Here is a 20735-nt window from a genome sequence, read left to right as displayed (position 1 = left end):
GTCGTCGCCAGGGTTCTCTCCCAGCAGTTTGGCCACCTCCTTCAGGTTGGCAAACGAAATCTTTCCCTTCTTGTCGAGGTCAAACAGCTGAAATGCCTTCAGTATCTCCTCCGGTGAGTCCTTCTTCGCCATGCGTGACTTCACCACACGCTCAAACTCGCTGTACCCAATCAGGCCCTTGGAGTCCGTGGACATCGTGCGGATCATCCGCTCCACCTCGTCGCGCGGCAGGTCGCCAAACCCGAGTCCCTTCATTGCCAGGGCCATCTCCTCTGCATCAATGGCGCCAGAGCCGTCGGCATCGAAGAGGTTGAATGCCTCACGAATTTGCTCGTCCGTAAGAGCTGCCATAGATGATTATTCCTGCTCTCGAAAGAACGATCTATGAAAAAAAAAAATGCAAAGAAACAAAAACGAAGAAGAATGTGTGGAGCGCCTTCCTACTTTCTGATCCCTACACGCAAAGAAGCAAACGTTATGCACACGCGAGGCTTCACTCTCAGAAGGTGGTGTGTGTTGCGGTAGGATCTAACCAATAGGAAAAAATATATGATATTTTCACTTTTTTTGTAAGACTTTTTTTTAGTTCAAAATAACTTGCTAACGTAATTGGACCGATTGACCGAATTTCGCGCACGCACTTTTTGCAAGAGAGCAGTAGGAACGACATCACACCCCCGTGGAAACACCCCGCCACTCCTGTTTTGTTGGTACTTCGCCCACTTCATACGGTGCTTGCTGCCGCCTGTGCTCAGAAGTGCTCCTCCACATTCTGCACCGCGAGGTACAAAATGGTGCCGACGATCGACCCCACCGCTTCAGAGGCCCAATACACCCACAGCGATGCCATCGGGGTACAACCTGACTCGGAGAAGGACACAAAGCAACGAACAACTATCAAGGCGGTGGCAACAGCGGGGTTAAAGGCCCCACCCGAAATTGAACCACACGTCAACCCACCCACAAGTACGGCAGAGCCTATAGCAAAACCGTAAAAATTATTGTTGCGTTGCTTGCTCACAGCAACGTGCAGAACGACAGATGTTAAGACAAAAGTAAAGACGCTTTCAGCCAAAAAGGCCCGCAACATTTGCACAAAGTTCAATCCCATATTCGGTACGGGAAACTCATTCCCGTGAATCAAAACGCAGTAGAAAGCAGCGGCCACCCCACCAAGCATCTGTGCAATAAAGTAAAAGAGCATGCGGGTCTTTCCAAACTTGGCGCTACTAAGAAATACAGCAAAGGATACCATCGGATTAAGGTGTCCTCCGCTCATGTACCCAAAGGAAAACACCAGCGACATGAGCAGAAAGCCGACGGAAAACGGCGCCATCTCGGGGTTGTTGATGCTGCTAAGTGGAACGGTAAGCACCAAAAGAAAGGTTCCTATAAATTCCACAATCACGGCGGACTTAAACTCGTTAAAGTGGAACCGCCGCAGGAAAGAAAACCTGGTCACATCAGCGGGTGGGACGACAACGTTGCTTACACCAGGATCTGCCGTCTCTGGCTGCGTTGTCGCAGTGTCAGTTGATATCATCACGTTTATTTATTCCAAGCTCCCAACTACAGTGAAACAACAAGCAGAAAAAAAAACAAGTGATCATCAACGTATGAAAAGACAGCAAAATCAAAACCCACACAAGATATATATATATATATATCTTGCAGCCTTCCTTTTCCAAACGACGCCGCGCAAACTCCTTCCAGGCACACATATTGGTAATTTCAAGCAATACACACACGGCTTCATCTGTAAATAACAGGTCTGCCAGTAAGAAAAAAAAAGCCAACAACGACGAAAAAAAAAAAAAGGAAAAAAGATCAAAAAGCAGATGTAACATTTATGTATTGTTATCTCTTTCTTCTCTCTTTTTCTCGTTCTTCATTTTCCTTCCTTCATCGCCTTTTTTTTTTTCGTACATTTACATATGTCTGTGCGTCCGCCTTCCCCTGCGCAGCCCGTCTCAAGAGACGTCCAGTAGTGTCACCTCGAAAACAATTACAGTGTCGGGGGGAATCATGCCGGGGAAGCCAGTGGATCCAAATGCCAAAGACGGTGGTATCGTCAAACGGCTCCGCTCACCTTTTGACATCTGCACAATTCCCTCATCCCACCCCTTGATGACCTCACCACACCCTACACGGAACACAAACGGTTTTCCACGCTCAATGGTGGAGTCAAACTTTCTGCCATCTGGCAGAAACCCAACGTAGTCAAGAGTCACAATGCTGCCCTGGCACGGAATTGTCTTACCATCTCCCTCAATAATTTTGTCCATGAGCACGCAGTCATTCGTAGGCATTTTTTCGTGTTCGCTCTTCCTTGATTGCACTATAAACGGTTTATATAATAGTTATCCCTTCTTTTTTAGCTACGTCGCTCTCTTTCTCTCTATTTGGATTCTTTCTTGTGGTTGCCTTTTTATTTCCTTGCGGAGATGGATATCACCCACCTTTGCACTAATTGCAGCACCACCACCAAGGATTCCTCCCTGGTGAATACACCAAATAGAAGGATAACGCCGAACGGGGCGGTAACTGCTTTTGACGTCCGCTTCTCCCAGAGAAACTAAACTGCCAGCGACACCCAACGACAAGAAGAAACAATAGAGAAAAAAAAAAAAATGTCGACCAGTTTTGTGTTTCTCGTATAATTGTTCTTCTGTTTATGTTCCATTATTTTTTTTTTTTTTTACGAACGCAAGCAGTAGTGGCGTGGAGCCGCAGAAACAAGTTATGCCATTACACCAATACCTTTTATTTCTCTTTCCCCATCCCCGAACACTTTTGGTGTCGGTTTTTGTCCCTCACTGCTTTTACCCTTCAATGTACCGCCGCTGCGTGCACAGCCGGTCGGCGCATATGCTTTTCAACGGCACCGGACGTAGCAGCCTAAAACAAGCAGAAAAATTTTGTTCCGCTTATTCTCGCTTGCATTTCCACCTCGTGTTAGTTGCGGCATATCGTCCCCGTGCGGCGATTATTCGCTGTGTATATCGTTGTCTAATTTTTTCTTCCGTTTTCCATATTCTCGCAGTAATTACCGAGCATAGGATCGCAAAGGGAAAAAAAAGGTAATTTTGTTTTTGTTTTTGCATGGAGGAAGAGAAAACAACAACAAAAAGAAGAAAAGGAAGTAAATATAAAAAATGAAAAATGAAAAATGAAAAATGAAAAATGAAAAATGAAAAATGAAAATAAAAATGAAAACTTTTTTTTAAAAAAAATGTATTTCTCGTTGAAAGAACATCTATGTACGGTCAACGATGTATATATATAATATATATATATATATATTATATATAATATATAGGTGGACGTGTATACATACATATACATACATATACATATAGATATGTATATAACACAGCAAGTATATACGGGTCACAATCATAACAAACCAAAGTATATGGGTGTATATGGGAGAGAGTGATACATTCCAACAAAGATGGAGAAGGTGCAAAGATGCGTCAAGGGTAGCAATGGAGAGTATCGTTCCCTCATTGCAGTTACGTTTCACCAAACTCAAAAGCAAAAGCCAGGAATAAAGATGGATAATAGTAGTACACAATACGCCCTTAGTTTGCAAGACATGCGCTTCCACGCTCTTCCGAAATAAATTCATGCGCATTAGTATCGTTTTCCCCCTTTTTTTTCTGTATTGAGGGAGGGGGGCGCCTTTTCTTCTTCACATCTTCGTTCGCCTTGTCAACATCGTTTGTTTTCATTTGCCGTCTAAACACAAGCTACTAAGTTCCCATGAGCGATGGTGTGCTGGAGGTAGCACCACATGTTGTTCTCTGCTGAGGCGGAGCTGCGACCACACATAGTTGCAAATCCGTCGTTGATGACCCCATCTACCCATTTTCAGGTTCCGACACATGCGTTTCAAAACAGTACACATAAACTACTTCAATCACCATTATCATTGTCACTCGTTTTCATCTTTGCACCACCACCTCAAGACGCATGTTGGTCCTCCTTGATTAATTATATAGCACGCAGAATTGGGCATTGGAATCAGCCAAGGCAGCTTCCACATTCCCCAAATTGTAAAGTGGCAATACTAAAAAAAAAAAAAAAACATATCGTTTATATTTTTTTTAAATTACGCTCCTGTACGCAATAAGGCCCCCACCCTCACTACGTGTTAGTCAAAAGGAGTGGGGTAGAGTCTAATGGGGGGTGCAAAGCAAAAAAAAAAAAATTGTTAGTGTGGAAAAATATAGGAAATGGGAGAAGTGAAGGAATAGGGATTATACCGCCATGACCCTCGTAATTTCAGGCGATTTTTTGAGCTTGGAAATGCGCGTTGAGGGAAAAGAGATGAAGTCGGAGATGGGGCCACAGGGGTTTGGGCTGTTGACACCGGAGACAGTAACACTGGTGTCGTAGCTGGGGAAACTGCAGAGGTTGGCATTTCCACAACCAATGTGCCACGTGGCAAGTGTTTCGACCTCCCTGCTTGATTTCCTCGGACGCTGGCGAGAGCAAAGAGCTGTTCTTCATAGCTGGGCGGGACCAGCCAAACTCCTTCCACGTTCCACACGCTGTCAAAGAAGACGCGATGGTGATAAGAAAGGACATCTGAGGCCGCCCTGTCCCGTAAAGTTAACCATACGCACCCCTTTCCCCGCTTAGAGGCTCGGTTTCGGTGGTTTTCTACAGCTACAAGTGATTCAGGAGGCATTTGCAAAATCGTCAGTAAGAACCACTTGATCATGGGCACTGTACCATCACGGCGCAGCTGACCAACGAACATGCGCTGATGATTACAGCTTGGGCTTTCACGTGCTCTCACGTCCGCTGAAGGAGAGACGGACAAAGGTCCACATCTTAATGCGTCACACAACCCACGCGTAGGAGACAGTTCAGCTTCCAACCTCCCTTCATTCGCCATGAGATCTTCGTGACACGGAATAAAAAGAGCAGGCACATCACTGTGAGGGAGTCGGCACACTGTCACAAACGACAAGGAGAGTAAAAGTGACTTCTTGTTCACGCCTCGCACTTGCAGCACACAACGCCATGGCAAAAAGCTTAGTACGAGATGCAAAATGTCGTTTTGAAGAAAAATATTTTCATCAACGCGTTGAGCCTTCTCCTTGCCATAAAAAGGGTATTTGACCCGCCCAGCAGCGCTGTCAGACCTCCCATGTGAGAATGCACAAGCGTGCAAAACCGGTATGGTTTGCAGCTTCTGTGTCGAAGGAAGCGAAGCCTGCATCATATTCATCAGACCCATCTCGGTAACAAGACGTTCAGTGCTCAAGGTGTTGTGTTCTTCTTCTCCGTATCCTGACGCGGCTTCAGCAATAAGGTGCAACATGGAATCCCTGACTTCGTTGTTTCCTGTACGTACCCAAGCCCCTCGTGCCGTTCTACGCTGCGCCTCAAAACCACCACCACGTAGGTGGATGCCTCTCAGCCTTCTCTCGATTCTTTTGCTCCCGCTTCTCATTTACAGCACACAACGACAGAAAGCCCTTTTCTTTCCTCCTTAATAAGAGTAACGCAAACAAACAAGCAACCAAAAATTATAGAAAAAGTAACGTGCTGAAGTTAAACAAAATTGATTTAAAATCAGAAACGTATAAGATCGAACAAAAACACATAACAACAAAAATAAACAAACAAAAAAAGAGAGGGAAAGGAACAAATCCTCAATCATTGTAGCCTTAGTATCGTGGGGAAATAAGGTCTAGAACCTCCTTCCCAGGCATAGAGTGCAAGGTGCGTTCCCCAGCAAGAGATTTCTCTGTTTCCTCAAGCTTTGCACCGCTGCTTTGTCCGCAATCCGTGATCCATGCACGACTCACTGGTACACCACAGCGTGATCCACACAAAGCCGCCACCCGCTCCACCACATCCCATCCTTCTAATACTTGCCCGCATACAACATACTTTCCATCCAAATGTTCATTCCTTTTTAAATTAAAGAAAAATTGCGAGCCATTTTGATTGGGACCACTGTGTGCCATTGCGACGGTGCCTGGAAGATGTTTTCCTGCTTTTCCCTTGAAACTCTCATCTGTAAAGGGAAATCCAAAAACACTAACATTGCTACGACCATCTTTTGTCAAAATGTCACCACCTTGTACGATAAATCCAGGTATGATTCGATGGAATGGAACCCCCTTGTAATACAAAGGACATTGACTATGACCACGCTCACCTGTGCATAGTGAACGAAAGTTTTCAGTAGTTTTAGGCACAGTATCATGAAAAAGTTCTACAGTTATCCGACCCAATGCGTCTCCTTCCACCGTAATTTCCAAAAAAACAAGTGGATTAACTTCATTAAGTGGATACGACAAAAAATTGCGCAACACACCTCCGTGAACCCTCCGCACCAAACGTGTTAAGCAAGGCATAGATCGTGGCGAATAAAAGGCCCCTATTTTGAAATTCTACCTCACTAACTCACATTTTCAGAATTAAATAAATAAAATAGGAATACGCAAATTGGATCCACCAGCATCTGTCAATAAAAAGATGCGACAAGGTGAAGAGAAGACAAATCAAGGATGTTTTTTTTTCTTCAAAATCGGCGCCACAGCCTGAAGAAGAATACCACAGTTACATACATTTCTTCCTTCCTTTTTTTTTTCTACCTTTTTGCGTTGCTGCTGCTGTCTTCATCTTTGTTTCCTGCTCTTGATGTTGATTTTGATGCTACATAGTTTGTCTGCTTTTTCTGCGCGCTTTCATTTGTATCCCCTAACCACACCCAGAAATATATATACGCATGTGACCTAATCAATGCCAAATCGAGCAAGAAATTTGAAAGTTCCCTTGTTCTCTTTTTTTTGTTTTTTTTTCCCGGAATCTGTTCTAGGTTTATTAAAAAATTAAATCTTCCCCCTATCTCCCGGTCGATTCATGTGGTCTTTTATAACCTTCAGTAATTTCTGGAAAGTAAGCTCCGGCCCATTTTCTCAGCATCCACACATAGTCTTCTTCTTTGTCTGTGTTGGAGGTGGGGGTGCTTGTTTGGGTTCCTCCTTTTTGGAAGCAGCAGCAGCAGCAGCAGCAGCCGCTGCTGCCTCCCTGGCAGCTCGTTGCCTCTCTTCTTCCGCCTTTGCAGTCGCATACTCTTTTCTCTGTTTCGCCAAAACCACTTTCCCTTCCTCTCCATAGACAGCCTCCATCAGCCTTTCAGCAGAAATAGAGCCGGTATTTTCATCATCTAGAAGATCAAAAAGGGCATCGACTTCATCAGCGCTCAGTGAATCTTGAGTTGAACCTGCCTTTAAAGCCACCTCCTGAAGTGACGCTCGAGTGAAAAACCCATCTGGTGCAAGCACAGAAACATGTTTCGCCATCACAGACGCATCCAAACAATTGTCAGGGTTTTTTTCACAGAGTGCAACAAACTCTTCCTTTGTCAAAAATCCACAGTATTTTGCGGAACCGGCAGCCTCTTCTACAGAGGAAAGTTTCAAACGGTGTCCAGATTCAAGCGCAGCAACAAGGGCTAGAGATGCTGGAATGACTTTGTCTCCATCGTTGCGCTGCAGGTGACGCTCCTCAAAGGCCTCAGCTGGTAACATGAGCATTGTTATTAACTGTCAAAAAAGCAATATTTCTTCCCCCTACCAAAAAAAAAAAAAAAAATCAAAAAAAAAAAAAGGATCTTGCTACCAGTTTGCCTTTAGTGCATTAGCAGCAGCTTCACTTCGTTAGAGATGTGCATCTGTATAGGCGCCTATTACAATATATATATATATTACGTATTATTCACAATGTTACAGTCGTTCCATGGATCTTGAACTTGAAATAAGCATTCCCATATCACCTACACGACGAAAGACAGAACCCATTTCATTGGTGCTTGGATTCATTTTGCTTGGATATAGTTTGTTCTTAAACAACACCCAATCAAATTCATTATCAAACCCCTTCCCATTTCCCTTAGCAAGAGCTTTTGACTGCTGCGACGGCAAATGGCACCTGCTTCCTCTCAGCAATTCTGGAACCTCTCCACTATAAGATAAAGATGCTTGCGCAACACGTATTTTTTGAAGCTGTGCCGACATGTTTTTAAGCTCTTCATTACCCGAGTACAAAGCAAGTGCATCGTGTATGATTCTTTCCGCCCGGTCAAAATCATCTTGATATGCTACAGCAGCAGCCCACACCGCGTAGCCCCTAGCCCCTGCAGAGGAAACATATTTTGCCTCGGGTTGCAGAAGTGCCGCTTCTCTTCCATTGTATTCGGCCTCCCTAAAATCTCCATTCAAAAAGGAACTAATAGCCAAATTTGCATGAGTAACAGCTTGTGCATCTGCGTCATGACAAAACATCAGTGCACCAGCTAACATTGATCTTGCATCGTCATAGTGGCCACAACCAGCACAACCTTCTGAAATGGTTGTTAACAAATGAATTAATTTCCTTTCATCAGCCGCAGTGGTATCCGGAGGGGAAATGACAGCTCCTACAAAATTGCCCAGGTTTTTGCTCACTGGAACAATCTGTTGTGTAGATACAAAAGACTCGCCTGCTTCTCCTTCAGGCAATAATTTCTCCAGGCTTCTTCTAGCCAAACGACGGTGGGGTGTACTTCCTTCTTTCTCAAGTATCTCCTGGTATTCAAACAAATCATCCAAAAAACGTTCCTTTAGTGTGGTATTAGAAAGAACAGCACGAAGCCCAGTAGGAGAAATTTTAACGCCAAGTTGTCTCCCAAATTTCTCCATTGGCGCTAGTAAAGGTATTATACTTGGTTGAATTGCTCTATAACCACGCGTAGACTCCATTTCTGGAGACGCTTCAGCTGCATCAAACAACGCTTTGGAAGCGTTCTGAAGTTCCTGCAATGGATCTTTCACAAAGCAACGCAGCCACTCTTCCACTTCAATCGGTACGTGCTCCTGCTGGTAAGTTAACAAAAATTCCTGTAAACGGAATGGCATTTCTCTGCCAGTAGGAAAACATCCCAGGGTCCACCAATACTTCATTGTATACGGCCCTGGTCCCCGTGGACCGGGAAATCTATACAAATACAAAGTCGGATTCATAGTCATATGTTTTTGGTGTTTTGACCCAGGGCACCAACCGCCCCTTTGGTAGCTACGATAGATACGGCTTTGCAAAAGCATACTGTCTGTGGTTTTATTTACCTGTATCTATCACTATGTGTATGTGTATGGCCTCAGAAACAAATAACTAGATAACTCGCAAAAAAATCGTGGCAACAAACAACATGAGAAAAAAAAACGAATTCAAATAAAGAAAACAATACATATTTATGTAGTCATATCATATCTCGCAATAAAAAAAAAATCAACCTATTCTCACCTTTCCTTAGTTGAGCAACGCAAAAAAAAAAAAAACTATTCAGCAAACTGCTCCAAAAGTCGTAGTCAATTAATGTACTCCTCCTGTTCAAAAAAGTGTGCCTGAACCATTATATACTCAGCAAATCCGTTGTTCACACCACGCTCATCAAGATAATCCAATACTTCGTCAGAGAAGTCATCATCCAACTCGCTCAGCATTGGTCCACGATATCGAGTATCTCTCTTGCGTTGACAAAGAAGGTTACTCTTTTCAATACACTTCTCGGATAAGTTATTCATACTCGTTACTGCTGAAAGAGCACCATAAGCGTCATCCAGCTCCTCTCCGTTACTGTGAATTGTCAGTGAATCCATCACCAACTCCATGTCTATGGAAGTTAACCCAAACTCCAAAGCACCTTGAAAGCGTTGCTTCTGAACAAACAACGTAAAAAATAAGTATTCTTCTTCCTCGCGTTCTCCGTTGTCCATACGATATGTTCCCTCATATTCCTTCAGCTCCATCATTACCAAAACATGTAAATCTTCTTTACCACAACTCCGAACTTCTACCGTTTTTCAGAGGTCAAACCTGTTGCTACCCACGATATGTTCCGGCTTCCACCCTGCTGGAACAGCAGGTTTAAGAGGCGAAAAGTCGCGGAGTCTCTCCTCATTTTCTTCACTAAGCGTTAGCATGTGAAGTTTACGATGACGACGAGGCAACAACCTACGTTTACTCGGCTGAACTAGTCCCTCAATTTTCACACAGGCCTCTCAAGCGTGGAAAAATAGATGTGTTAGAGCCTTTGGCTGGCAACACGGCAGTAAAAGACGCATCCTTAAAAAAAAAAATGTTCCTTTATTTATATCCGTTTGCGTCTTTATTGCCTCCAAAAATTGGCAAATAGATATAAAAAACTCACATATTATTGTGATGATTACAAAAAAGAAAAGTGACAACAAAAAACGATATCCATGAAACAAAGCAAAAAAGAAGTAAAAACCTTCACAGAGGAGTTTTTTTTCTTTTCCTTCAAAAACAAGAAAGCACACCACTTCTGCAAGTTACGACAAAAAATAATAATAACCGAGAGAACGTATGCCACTATAAATATATAATTTAGTGTGTGCCGTCATAAAAGACTGCATCGCGCAAGAAAGTAAATAATTACCACACAGTGACTAAAACAACAAAGTTCAGTGTCATTTCCCTTTACGACACGTGTTTTTCTTAATTTAACATGCCTCCGTCTAACCTTTTAAAAGCCATAGATTGTAAAGGTGGCCACAAAAGTAACCAATTCCCCAAAGAAGAACCACAGTGAAAAGCTATCACCAAGACATTGGCTTCATTTTCTCAAAACATTCAAAATCGAATCAATAGCACCTGCGCCTAATAAAGGACTAGTCTTACAAATACAGCCCAAAAATCGCTGGGGCAACCCCCCCCCTTCCCTAACAATGCAATTTCGTAATGATGAAAAATGTCTACCTCTGTCACTCGTTGTTGCTGTTGTTCACCGCTTTTTATAACTTAAGAGCCACACACCCCCTCCCCCTCCCCCATCGGAGGATATTTGGTCAGGCCTTCACTGAACAGGCGCACGCACACACACGCCCCGCTATAAAACCCCAATAACGAGGCGGGGGATAGATAGTGGTGGGGTATTTGGCTCGGGCACCAGTGCCCGCAAGGCTTTCATACTCCCACTGCCGAAGGGGATTTTCTGAGCGGAGCAAGTCTCGCCATGCATTTCCTGAGCGCCGCGTGGGCACCCACTTCCTCAAGTAAAAGAGACATCATGAACTGATGAGGGAGAAGTGTGTGGGATCGTCGGCCCACCTGTGAGTGTATGCGGCACTCCGGCTCCTCAGAGTCCAGTTTGGACTGGATGCGCTGAATCAGACAGAGCAGATCGCGGGGGGCCAACAGGCCGAGTTTCTCCACGGGCGTTTTCAGCTCTCTCAGCCAACAAAGCCTGTGCCGAACGCGGCCCGCGGTGAAGCTCTCGCTGCAGCGAGCGCGGGCGTGGTTTCGGGGGCCACATTCCCCGGCAGCCTCCCATTATTTCACGGGCCCTGACTTTAGCCCTAACTTCCAATGCATTTAACATACGCGTTTAAACTGCCGAGGGGGAGTGCCTGCAAAGGAACCGTGTCGTCTCGACACCGGTGGCCGGGCCAGTGCGCACGGCCCTAGCAGCAAAGCAGCGCGGCGGGGCAGGTGGTTTTCCAGCAGCTTGTATGGATTTTTTTTTCCCGCCAACCCCTGCATGCAGGGCGCCTCGGCGAAATGAACAATGTAACTAAAAATTCAAAAAAAAAACATCTTGTTGCTATTGGCAGTCCTTTTTTCTCGTATTGTTGGTATTGCCATTTTACCGTGTTCTTGTTTGTTTTTTCTTTTGGTTGTTATCTTATTGGTTGTGTCGTTGATATCTTTTTGTTTTGTATTCTGTTGGGGGTTTTTGCTTGGGCCCGTGGTGGTTGCCTGTGTTTTTTCTGTTTTTGTCATTTTTTTTTACTTTTTTTTTGTCGTGAAACATGTTTTATTGTTTTTTTTTTTTCCTTTATTATTCTAGTAAATTGTATATTTTTTTTAGGGCTCTTTATGAGGTTGGTGGCGTTGCTGCTTTTGCTACTGTTTTTCCTCCTTGGATCTCTTGTAGATGTCTGTTATGGGGAAAGCAGAGTGCGTAATGCTACCGATCACACAATACCACTTGAAATTCACCGCATAGTTGCAGTTGGGGATGTGCATGGTGATACGGACAATTTTCGGAAAATTTTATCTATGGCGGGTCTTATATCATATTCCTCAAACACCGACAAAAATGTAATCTGGAAGCCGATGTGGAATGAGAGGGAGATTGAACTACACAAAACCCATTTTACCAAACTTCGAACAACCCTTATACAAATGGGCGACTTAATAGATCGGGGGGAAGATGATTTGGGTGTTCTCGAAATGACTTTTTTCTCTCTTTGATCAGGTTAAATCAAATCATACGAATGATAATGTTGTGCTGCTTCTTGGAAATCACGAGTTACTTAACCTTCAACATCAGTTTCACTACGTCCATCCTGAATCTATGGGTGGATTTTTGACCAAGACTTTGCGGAGGCGTCTATTTGAGCACAGTGGCACGTTTGGAAGCTTTATATTAGCCAATTTTACGGTGTTGTATTTTGATGCAGAGACATTGTTTGTTCATGCGGGTCTTAATGAGCATTTTGCTTCAATGGGAGTGGACAGGTTAAACGAAGAAACAATAAAGGCAATTCGCATGAAAGACTATCGAAGCCCCTTCCTTGGTGCTTTTGGTCCGTTGTGGACACGAAAAATGATAATGGATGCGACAAATGGTCGCTGCGCAAATATTCGAAAATTGCTTTCCTCTATGGGAGCAAAAAGGATAGTTGTAGGGCATACACCACAGAGGTCAGGGCATGTGGAACTATTTTGTGATGATAGTGTCATTGCTATTGATGTTGGACTGAGTAGATGGATGTATGGTAATCTTGCTGCGCTCGAATTAATGGTTACGTCATATACATCTGAGTCAGGTGTATGGAAAGATGTCGTTATGCGCGAGATAACTACTTCAGATACTAGAAGATTTCAAACACTTGAGGAGAGTCTTAATGACCCTTTGCTTTTGGAAGAATTAAACCATGCGGTAGAGGAATATTATCATTCATCAAATAGAAATCCAACTGAGGATATAGTTGGTGATTTGTAATTGTGCGCCTATCTGCTTTTGATTCCATATTATTATTATTCGTGTTTTGATTTTGCTTTTGGATGGTTTCTTATTCATCTTTGTTTACTTATTCCTTCTCACTCTGGTCATTTTGATTTTCTGCTTTACATGTTTCACTCCTTTTTCTATGTATTCTATTATTGTCTAAAGTTAATCGCAAAATAAGCGCAAACACACTTTTTTATATATATTTTTGTTTATTGGTTTTTTTTTGAGGGTATATCAGGTCTCAACCCAATGCCTGCCAGACGAAGAAATGAGAGCAATACTCAACGTACTGGGTTGCCAGCACCCCATTTTAACAGTGCCTCTACTAACCAACCATTTCATGTCTCGCAGTTGCAACAAATGATTTGCTTGGACGGATCACATAGCTGGGGGATGCAACAAGTCCTTCAGATACCCCAAGCTCATTATGTGTATCCACAGGGAAACTGTCCCGGCTTTTTTGGGCCTGTACCAAGTGGTCCTCCTCAGGCTAACAGAACCACACTGTCGAAAAGACATGGGAGAGGTGGGAGACTTCATTACGGTAATAGTGGAATGGGGGTGGCTCAGAATTATGTTCACGGACAATATTCTGTTAAAGTTCCAGATGTAGGAAATTCACATGAACGTACTGATAGTAATGTATCTCTTTGGACAAAGAAAAATCTACATGCTATGGTTAAGGCCTTTGTAGACGACCCGAATGCAAATGAAATGTCGTTTCCCCCAACCTTGTCAGCTGCGGAACGTCATTTAGTACATCAAGCTGCATTGAATTTTAACTTGCAGCATCGTTCATCAGGGAGCATGTCTGAACGTGTCTTAACGTTAAAAAAAATTGGAAGTATTGCCACTCAGGAAAAAGATCGGGAACTTGCGGCCTTTAACGGTATTCGTGTAAAAACGATTGATGGATACCAAGGTGCTCAAAGACTTCCTGACGATGATGTCAGATTAAGATTGAATGACATCAAAATTTTAATAACTCCTTTTCTGAGAAAAATGTATCGACAATTGAAAGCGACAGCTGAGAAACCCCCAAGAGCACGTCATTTAAATGTTGTACAGCCAGGACTAAATACAGTTCCTCAAGGAAATGTTCAACATCAGAGGTATGAGGAGTTGCAGGAATTTCGTAAGTCTTTACCTGCGTATAAACGAGGAGATGATATTGTTAATGCTGTGAGGGACAACAATGTTTTGATTGTGAGTGGAGATACTGGATGTGGTAAGACAACTCAAATACCTCAAATGCTGTATGATTCCGGTGTATTTCAGAAAGATCTGGAAATCATTTGCACGCAGCCGCGGAGAATCAGTGCACTCTCTGTTGCACAACGTGTTGCAGAAGAGCGTGGTGAAAGTTGTGGAGACAGCTGCGGTTATATTATACGTTTTGACAACACAACGAGCTCTAACACCAAGATTGTTTACATGACAACTGGGATACTACTGCGTCGCCTACACACTGATCCGGAGCTAAATGGTGTTTCTTGCATCCTTGTGGATGAAGTGCATGAAAGAGATGTCGAGACAGATTTTTGCTTATTGCTGCTCCGTGACAGGCTAATGGAACAACAGCGGAAAAATCCACTTTACAAAAATCATGTAAAGGTTGTGGTTATGTCTGCTACTATACAAATAAATAAAGTAACCTCGTATTTTGCTGATGTTTGTGGTGGAAAGGCACCACCTGTCATTAGCATACCAGGGACTTTGTTTCCTGTAGAGGAATGTTTTCTTGAGGAGGCTTTAAAATGGACTCAGATGCCCCTTTCGGCAATTCCTGCTATCTCCATGTTGTCTAATGTCTCAGAAAAGAAAACCACGAAGGAGGATTCGGGGGATGGAAATAGTCACTCTCTTTTCGAAAGGATTAAAGATTCTGTTTTTGAGGAAACAGGTCGTGATCCAGAGGCCTTAGTCCCATTTGATCTTGTGCTGAAGTTGATTTCTTATATTCATGGGCGCTCGCATGACCTATCGGAGAGCATTTTGGTATTCCTTCCAGGATGGGCTTCTATTAGTCGAGTGACTACCTTGATTCAACGATCTTCTATTGCTCGAGAGTTGTCCGTTTTACAGCTTCACTCTAGTTTAACTGCAGCAGAGCAGCAAAGAGTGTTTTACCGAGCGCCCAAGCGATATAGAAAAGTAGTACTTTCTACCAATATTGCGGAGGCAAGTGTAACCATTGATGATATTGTATATGTTATTGATAGTTGCTTAACAAAAGGCACATCGTACGATTCTGGGGGAAACACATCGGTTCTTAAAGCTACGTATATCAGTAAGGCGAATGGTATGCAGCGCCGAGGTCGAGCTGGACGCTGTAGAGCAGGTTTATGTGTTCATCTTCTTCCCAGAGCTGAATATGGCAAACTTCCTGAATTTCTTTTACCAGAAATTATGCGATCTCCACTGGAAGAGGTTTGCTTACACGTAAAAGCTTTGAAACCAGATGAAGGTTGTGCAAAAGCATTGAGTCGTGCTATTGATTCACCACCAGCAGATTCTGTGGAACATGCAATTAGATTTTTAAAAGATATGGGTGCCTTTACCTATGAAAAAGAGCAATTGACAAATCTTGGTAGAGCTCTTTCAAGGCTTCCTATTCATCCTCTTTTGGGTAAAATGCTTCTCGCAGCTGCATGTCTAGGAGTTTTGGAACCAATCGCAACGATTGCTGCCTATCTTTCTGGGAAATCACCATTTATTAAACCCTTGCCAGAGCAGAAGATAGCCATGCGAAATGCCATAAAAAACATTGACAACGGTTTACTTTCAGATCATTTATGTGCTATGAAATTATTTGATGAATGGAAAAAATCCAATTGTAGCGCTGATTACGCGATGCGGCAGTTTGCAGATCAGACTGTATTGCGTTCGATGGATCGAATTCGAAATCAGTTGCTGCGTCTTGTGAAAGACTCTTCATTATTACGCAAGTCTAATGATCCTATGCGAATGGCTTCCCGATACTCCGGGAACTTGGGTCTAATTCGGCTGGTAGCTCTGTGGTCTTTTTATCCTCGCATTGCATCGGTGGAGTATCGAGCGAAACGCAACAGGAGAAGGGCAGAAATTTTTTGCTGGGATAATAAAGCTGCCCAATTTAGTATGGGGTCTGCCGTAGCAATGCAAAATCGAGACGATTTCAATGATAGAGCGTTTGTTTTTTACCATGAACGGATGTATCTTGAGGCAAATCTCACATTGTTTGATGCTACAGCCGTGACACCCGTGGAGACGGCTTTATGTCTTCGTGAGCTCACACTTCGACCTTTTACCGAAGTGTCACCAGCTTTTCTCATGGATGAGGAAAGCAAAATGGCACCGGCATTTCCATTTACTTTGGAGAGAGAAGAGGAAGCAAAGGATCTTGCAGTGCTGTTTTTTGATGGAGATAAGAAAGTGTATGTGACGTCCCTACCTGTGGGCTTGCTCGTGCGAGATCTTAGGGAGTGTATGGACTACTATCTTGCCTTGGCCATAAAGGAAGTTAGAGCCGATCTATTTCCTGAGAATTTGATACGGGCGCTGGCCTACACCGTTGGATACCCTCTCAATGAGAAAACGTGTGTTGGTGTCAATGAAAAGCATGATGAACCTGTTACTAGAGGTGAGGAAGAACAAAAGTCATTCGAACCGACGATGACTGTTTTCAAAAATGACTACGTGGATGATAATTATGATGACGAGAGTGATGCACCTGAAATTGTCATGGAAGCTTTTGAGGATGTGCAGATGACTGAAGAAGAAATTCAACGTGCGATTGCAGTTTTTGGAGAATTGGCCATTCTCAACCGTCACCGTGGTTCGCGTCTGCTTGGCGCATTTGAAAAGGGAGAACAACTGCGAGAGGTTGAGGCTGATAAGAGACTTGAGGAAAACATTATTCCAGAGGCAGAAAATCAAAAGCTGAGGGAAAAAGAGGGTCAGAACGCTAATGAATACAGCGACGAGGAAGATGACGATGAGGACATTATTGTAGCGAAGGCGGGTGAATTGGACATTGGTTATGAATGCTGGTAGGTTACTGTCGTTAGAGGCGTCTGCATCCGCTCTACAACTGTTTTTTTTATTTTGACTTTTTTTCACTCCTGAAATTTGTTGTTGTTTATTTGGCCATGTGAGTGCCTCTGCTTCATTATATCACGTTCCGTTGTGTGAGGCTTTGGGAAAAGGCTCGCGAGTAGATGAGGCCATGCCTGTTACTTTATCCACTTGGAAGACTTTTGCGTCACTTTTTCTTTGCATTCACTTTGGCGAAGCATGAGTAGGTTGTGATTGGGTTTTAACAAAGTGTGATGCATTTGTCTTTTTTTTTTCATTTCACCCGAGTTCCGTTGGGCCAGCCTCGCTGCAGCAGCGTCGTGTGCCACTGGGGAGAGAGAGAGAGAGAAGAGGAAGAACCAACAGAGCTGCCCATTCGTAACACGCGGATTGAGCGCTTGATATTCATATACGCGTTTTATTTATTTTTAAGCTGCGCTGAAAACGGGGGTGTTGGCCAGCCCATGTGAACTTTTATTGTCATTTGACTTGTCTCATTCTTTTGCCTGATAGGGTGAGAGCCCTCAAGAAGTGTAGTTTTTGCGAAATTAGCTGCTCTTAGCTGTGCTCATGTGTGCGTAGTTTTTTTTTTTTGTATTCTGGCGTATCCTGCCTTGTTATTACACCCCACCCCACCCCCTTTTTTTTTGTTTTTTGTTTTTCTTTTTCACATTCAATGGCATTATACAAACAAGTTTGGATGGTGAAGTTGGCTCTAACTCTGACACCCAAGCACGTCTGAAGAGTGTTTGCGTACATCGCGGCTTATATTGAATCTCTGTGGGTTTTTTTTTTTGTGGTGCTCGATTCCAATAGTATTTTACAATATTAACAATGAGCGCTCCAATTGATGCCAACATGTCCTTTTGGGTAAAACCAGTCACGCATCAACCTGAGACATACAAGCTGTACATAAACCGCATTGTTTTTACGGATACGGCAGAGGAAAACAGTCAGTGGTTGGCGCGTGTAAAGAGACAGTGGGGGTCTGATCAGCCCATTGCGATTCGCGTGATGAACGAATCGGAACACTTGGGCAGCACCACTCCCCAAATGATTGGGAGTCACACGGGCTGGACGGGTGTTAGTTGGGCAGATGGCGAGAGCGAGGCGGTAGGCATTGAGGTTCCCAGCCATCAAGGGCCCATGTTAGTGCTGGAGGTTATCGGGGGTAAGAACGCGCTCTCAATATACGGAACAGGGTTAATCAACAGCTCTGGAATGGTAACAGAGAAACGACAATATGCCAAATACTGCGTTCATCTTTTTCCTACCCAGACTGCTTTCGATTCGAAAACGGTGTTTGCAATTGTTGAGGCTGAGATACGTAGCAGCGCATGGGATGGACGTCATGGAGATGAGTTTGCCCCATTGGAGTACAACTTTGGCTCTGTACGGGTATCAACGCTAGATTTTTACTTTCCTTCCTTTGTGTTGACTGGAACTGGGGAGTACATCGTGTCTAGTGCGATGTGTGCCATGAACATGACGGAAAATGGTGCGTTAGCCATGCAACTAGTGCCCCTCGCGGACGCGCGAGATTATATTTCGGTGGAGCCTTCCCAAGTTATCACGGTAAAACCGCAACAACGCGTATATTTTACGGCAACCTGGAGTATTTCTGAACGGGCATGTATGAAGGAGCTTCAAATGCAGCTTCTGGTTAATGGTTCACAGCCTCCCTCTGCACCTATTACAATTAGTGTTCATAACTCTTCTCCTCAGCCAAAGTCAGCGGACACACCGTACCTCTACTGGTTAAACACAACATGCATCACAAACAGACAGTTTTCTATGTCACAGGAGTTTCCATTGGTGTGCGCACTTTTGCCTGTGTTTCGTCTTGTTTCAAATGGTCGCGTGGCTGGACTGGGGGCGGAGGGTGTTATTGTGGCACTGGACAAAGACAAGGGTGAAAATGTCTTGGTGCGTGCGGACGGTGTCCCTGTCGTTAGTGCACTGACCGCAGGGTTAACGACGTCGGGGTTTGATTCAAGTTTTACGGGTGATGCTTGGGCGCAGGAGAACCACAACGCATGGATGATGCCAGATGATGCGAAACGATTTGCACTTGACGGACCCCCCTTGAATCTCTCAGAAAAGACGTGTCAGTGTACGATTCATCTTGGAACAATACGCGGCTTCCCCATGGTATATGAGGTCTTAACGGGCATCTCTCCTTCGTTCCAGGTGAGCCTCACGCTACTGGATCAACAGGGCTGGCAGGTAGTGAAGGGTGAGACGAATGCAAGCTACCAGAGCGCAAGCGGAAGTCTGCGTTGGGATGATCAGCTTGTTTTAATAAAATGGCCAGGTGCCAGCTCCAAACAATTTGCACGACTGAATCTCACAGAGGTGCGACCAAGAGACGGTGATGAGACACCAATTGGTGCAGCGTTGGTGTCGCTTTACCGCCTTGACCGCACACGTCTCCAGGTAGGCATTCAGCTGGCCTTCCATGTATACGAGACGTACTCCTTGTATGATACATTACACTCCTCGAGTCTTCTCATGACAGACGCATTCATTGCTTTCTCTGAGCTTCCTGTTTGATTGCAAAGGCAGTGACAGCAATGTGTTTTTTTTTGTTTTCTGCGTCCTGCTTGGGTAATGGAGTAACACAAGCAAGCAAAATAAACATGATAAGCAAACAAATAGAGAAAAACACCATGATCAAAGGAAACTGTGTTTCCGCCTTGCACGCAGGAGATGATGCACATTCTTCTGCGTCTTTTCTTCCTTTCTAATGGTCTTTCTCACTCCGTTTTTTTTTTGCTTTATATGTGTGGACATGCACATTTGATTCTGGCGACATGTGTGCACTACATGCGTCTTGATTCGTTTCTTCATTCTGCCTCGGCTTTTGTATCTCTCTATTGTGCCAGTCAAAAAGAGGCTCCAAATGGTGAAGGCGAACTACATTCGCGCCGGTCGCTTGGTGCGCATCATTCGCGGCCCTCGTCAGGACCGTGTCGGGGTTGTTGTTGACATCATCGACGGCAACCGCGTGCTCGTGGAGAACCCCGCAGACGAAAAGATGTGGCGTCACGTGCAGAACCTGAAGAACATTGAGCCGCTGAAGTTCAGGGTGCCCATCAACCGCAACTGCAGCACAAAGGCACTGAAGGAGGCCCTTGCGGAGAAGAAGACACTCGAGAAGTACACCGCCACGAAGGCTGCCGTACGCATTGCGGCGAAGAAGGCACTCGCGACGTCGACCGACTTTGAACGCTACCAGCTGCGTGTCGCCAAGCGCTCTCGTGCCTTCTGGACGCGCAAGATCTTTGACCAGAATGACAAGAAGAAGCCCGTCTCGTGGCACAAGATCGCACTCAAGAAGCTGCAGAAGAACGCCAAGAAGGTTGACAGCAAGCCGGCCGCCAAGAAGCGCATTGAGAAGGCCCGCGCCGCTCGCAAGGCCAAGGCTTCCAAGGCGTGAGGAACGTAGCTGATTTGTGGTACTGCTTTTTGACATGCATGATGTGTTTGTGTTTCTTTTATTTTTATTTTTTTCCCGAATAATTCCGCTTTTTTTTTCTTCCCTGTTTCACTGTGTTATTGCCTTTTGCACCATGCGCTGCTGCGTCAACTGCTGGCACACATCTTTTTGAGCAACTCTTTGCCCTCTTCCCTT

General features: G+C 44.3%; 13 protein-coding genes across 13 annotated transcripts, besides 9 other annotated features; 5 read left to right on the top strand and 8 right to left on the bottom strand.

Moving 5' to 3' along the window:
* Nucleotides 1-351, bottom strand: TraAM80_07689 (centrin; the record flags this gene model as incomplete). The annotated part of the gene is made up of 1 exon (XM_029384470.1): nt 1-351. A coding segment is annotated over one exon (351 nt), but the record flags the coding sequence as incomplete, so codon positions are not given.
* A 400-nt stretch (nt 352-751) lies between these two features.
* On the bottom strand, nt 752-1543 carry TraAM80_07688 (aquaporin; the record flags this gene model as incomplete). Its single annotated transcript, XM_029384469.1, has 1 exon — nt 752-1543. One exon carries the CDS (start codon nt 1541-1543, stop codon nt 752-754), a length of 792 nt encoding a protein of 263 aa, XP_029235683.1.
* Nucleotides 1544-1649: 106 nt separating this feature from the next.
* Nucleotides 1650-1667: a microsatellite.
* A 112-nt stretch (nt 1668-1779) lies between these two features.
* Nucleotides 1780-1834: a microsatellite.
* A 28-nt stretch (nt 1835-1862) lies between these two features.
* Nucleotides 1863-1922: a sequence feature (A-rich).
* A 48-nt stretch (nt 1923-1970) lies between these two features.
* Nucleotides 1971-2309, bottom strand: TraAM80_07687 (peptidyl-prolyl cis-trans isomerase; the record flags this gene model as incomplete). The annotated part of the gene is made up of 1 exon (XM_029384468.1): nt 1971-2309. The coding sequence occupies one exon, from the start codon at nt 2307-2309 to the stop codon at nt 1971-1973; it is 339 nt and encodes a 112-aa protein (XP_029235682.1).
* An 842-nt stretch (nt 2310-3151) lies between these two features.
* Nucleotides 3152-3216: a microsatellite.
* Nucleotides 3217-3275: 59 nt separating this feature from the next.
* Nucleotides 3276-3318: a microsatellite.
* Nucleotides 3319-3328: 10 nt separating this feature from the next.
* Nucleotides 3329-3370: a microsatellite.
* An 846-nt stretch (nt 3371-4216) lies between these two features.
* TraAM80_07686 (uncharacterized protein) lies at nt 4217-5335 on the bottom strand (the record flags this gene model as incomplete). Its single annotated transcript, XM_029384467.1, has 1 exon — nt 4217-5335. The coding sequence occupies one exon, from the start codon at nt 5333-5335 to the stop codon at nt 4217-4219; it is 1119 nt and encodes a 372-aa protein (XP_029235681.1).
* A 349-nt stretch (nt 5336-5684) lies between these two features.
* TraAM80_07685 (cyclophilin) lies at nt 5685-6380 on the bottom strand (the record flags this gene model as incomplete). Its single annotated transcript, XM_029384466.1, has 1 exon — nt 5685-6380. The coding sequence occupies one exon, from the start codon at nt 6378-6380 to the stop codon at nt 5685-5687; it is 696 nt and encodes a 231-aa protein (XP_029235680.1).
* Nucleotides 6381-6944: 564 nt separating this feature from the next.
* Nucleotides 6945-7559, bottom strand: TraAM80_07684 (I/6 autoantigen; the record flags this gene model as incomplete). The annotated part of the gene is made up of 1 exon (XM_029384465.1): nt 6945-7559. The coding sequence occupies one exon, from the start codon at nt 7557-7559 to the stop codon at nt 6945-6947; it is 615 nt and encodes a 204-aa protein (XP_029235679.1).
* A 47-nt stretch (nt 7560-7606) lies between these two features.
* Nucleotides 7607-7638: a microsatellite.
* A 116-nt stretch (nt 7639-7754) lies between these two features.
* On the bottom strand, nt 7755-9035 carry TraAM80_07683 (uncharacterized protein; the record flags this gene model as incomplete). Its single annotated transcript, XM_029384464.1, has 1 exon — nt 7755-9035. One exon carries the CDS (start codon nt 9033-9035, stop codon nt 7755-7757), a length of 1281 nt encoding a protein of 426 aa, XP_029235678.1.
* Nucleotides 9036-9374: 339 nt separating this feature from the next.
* Nucleotides 9375-9818, bottom strand: TraAM80_07682 (putative p22 protein precursor; the record flags this gene model as incomplete). The annotated part of the gene is made up of 1 exon (XM_029384463.1): nt 9375-9818. The coding sequence occupies one exon, from the start codon at nt 9816-9818 to the stop codon at nt 9375-9377; it is 444 nt and encodes a 147-aa protein (XP_029235677.1).
* A 2086-nt stretch (nt 9819-11904) lies between these two features.
* Nucleotides 11905-12282, top strand: TraAM80_07681 (serine/threonine protein phosphatase; the record flags this gene model as incomplete). Its single annotated transcript, XM_029384462.1, has 1 exon — nt 11905-12282. The coding sequence occupies one exon, from the start codon at nt 11905-11907 to the stop codon at nt 12280-12282; it is 378 nt and encodes a 125-aa protein (XP_029235676.1).
* A 103-nt stretch (nt 12283-12385) lies between these two features.
* On the top strand, nt 12386-13036 carry TraAM80_07680 (serine/threonine protein phosphatase; the record flags this gene model as incomplete). Its single annotated transcript, XM_029384461.1, has 1 exon — nt 12386-13036. One exon carries the CDS (start codon nt 12386-12388, stop codon nt 13034-13036), a length of 651 nt encoding a protein of 216 aa, XP_029235675.1.
* A 258-nt stretch (nt 13037-13294) lies between these two features.
* Nucleotides 13295-17080, top strand: TraAM80_07679 (putative ATP-dependent DEAD/H RNA helicase; the record flags this gene model as incomplete). The annotated part of the gene is made up of 1 exon (XM_029384460.1): nt 13295-17080. The coding sequence occupies one exon, from the start codon at nt 13295-13297 to the stop codon at nt 17078-17080; it is 3786 nt and encodes a 1261-aa protein (XP_029235674.1).
* A 354-nt stretch (nt 17081-17434) lies between these two features.
* Nucleotides 17435-17454: a microsatellite.
* Nucleotides 17455-17741: 287 nt separating this feature from the next.
* Nucleotides 17742-17769: a microsatellite.
* A 166-nt stretch (nt 17770-17935) lies between these two features.
* TraAM80_07678 (uncharacterized protein) lies at nt 17936-19654 on the top strand (the record flags this gene model as incomplete). Its single annotated transcript, XM_029384459.1, has 1 exon — nt 17936-19654. The coding sequence occupies one exon, from the start codon at nt 17936-17938 to the stop codon at nt 19652-19654; it is 1719 nt and encodes a 572-aa protein (XP_029235673.1).
* A 349-nt stretch (nt 19655-20003) lies between these two features.
* Nucleotides 20004-20540, top strand: TraAM80_07677 (40S ribosomal protein L14; the record flags this gene model as incomplete). The annotated part of the gene is made up of 1 exon (XM_029384458.1): nt 20004-20540. One exon carries the CDS (start codon nt 20004-20006, stop codon nt 20538-20540), a length of 537 nt encoding a protein of 178 aa, XP_029235672.1.
* Nucleotides 20541-20735: the final 195 nt, after the last annotated feature.

The sequence above is a fragment of the Trypanosoma rangeli genome (assembly GCF_003719475.1).
Source record: "Trypanosoma rangeli strain AM80 chromosome Unknown Tra_15.4_contig_00332, whole genome shotgun sequence".
NCBI classification, from domain to species: domain Eukaryota; phylum Euglenozoa; class Kinetoplastea; order Trypanosomatida; family Trypanosomatidae; genus Trypanosoma; species Trypanosoma rangeli.
The sequence above is the reverse complement of the archived record's forward strand: the minus strand, read 5'-3'. Positions and strand labels throughout refer to the sequence as shown.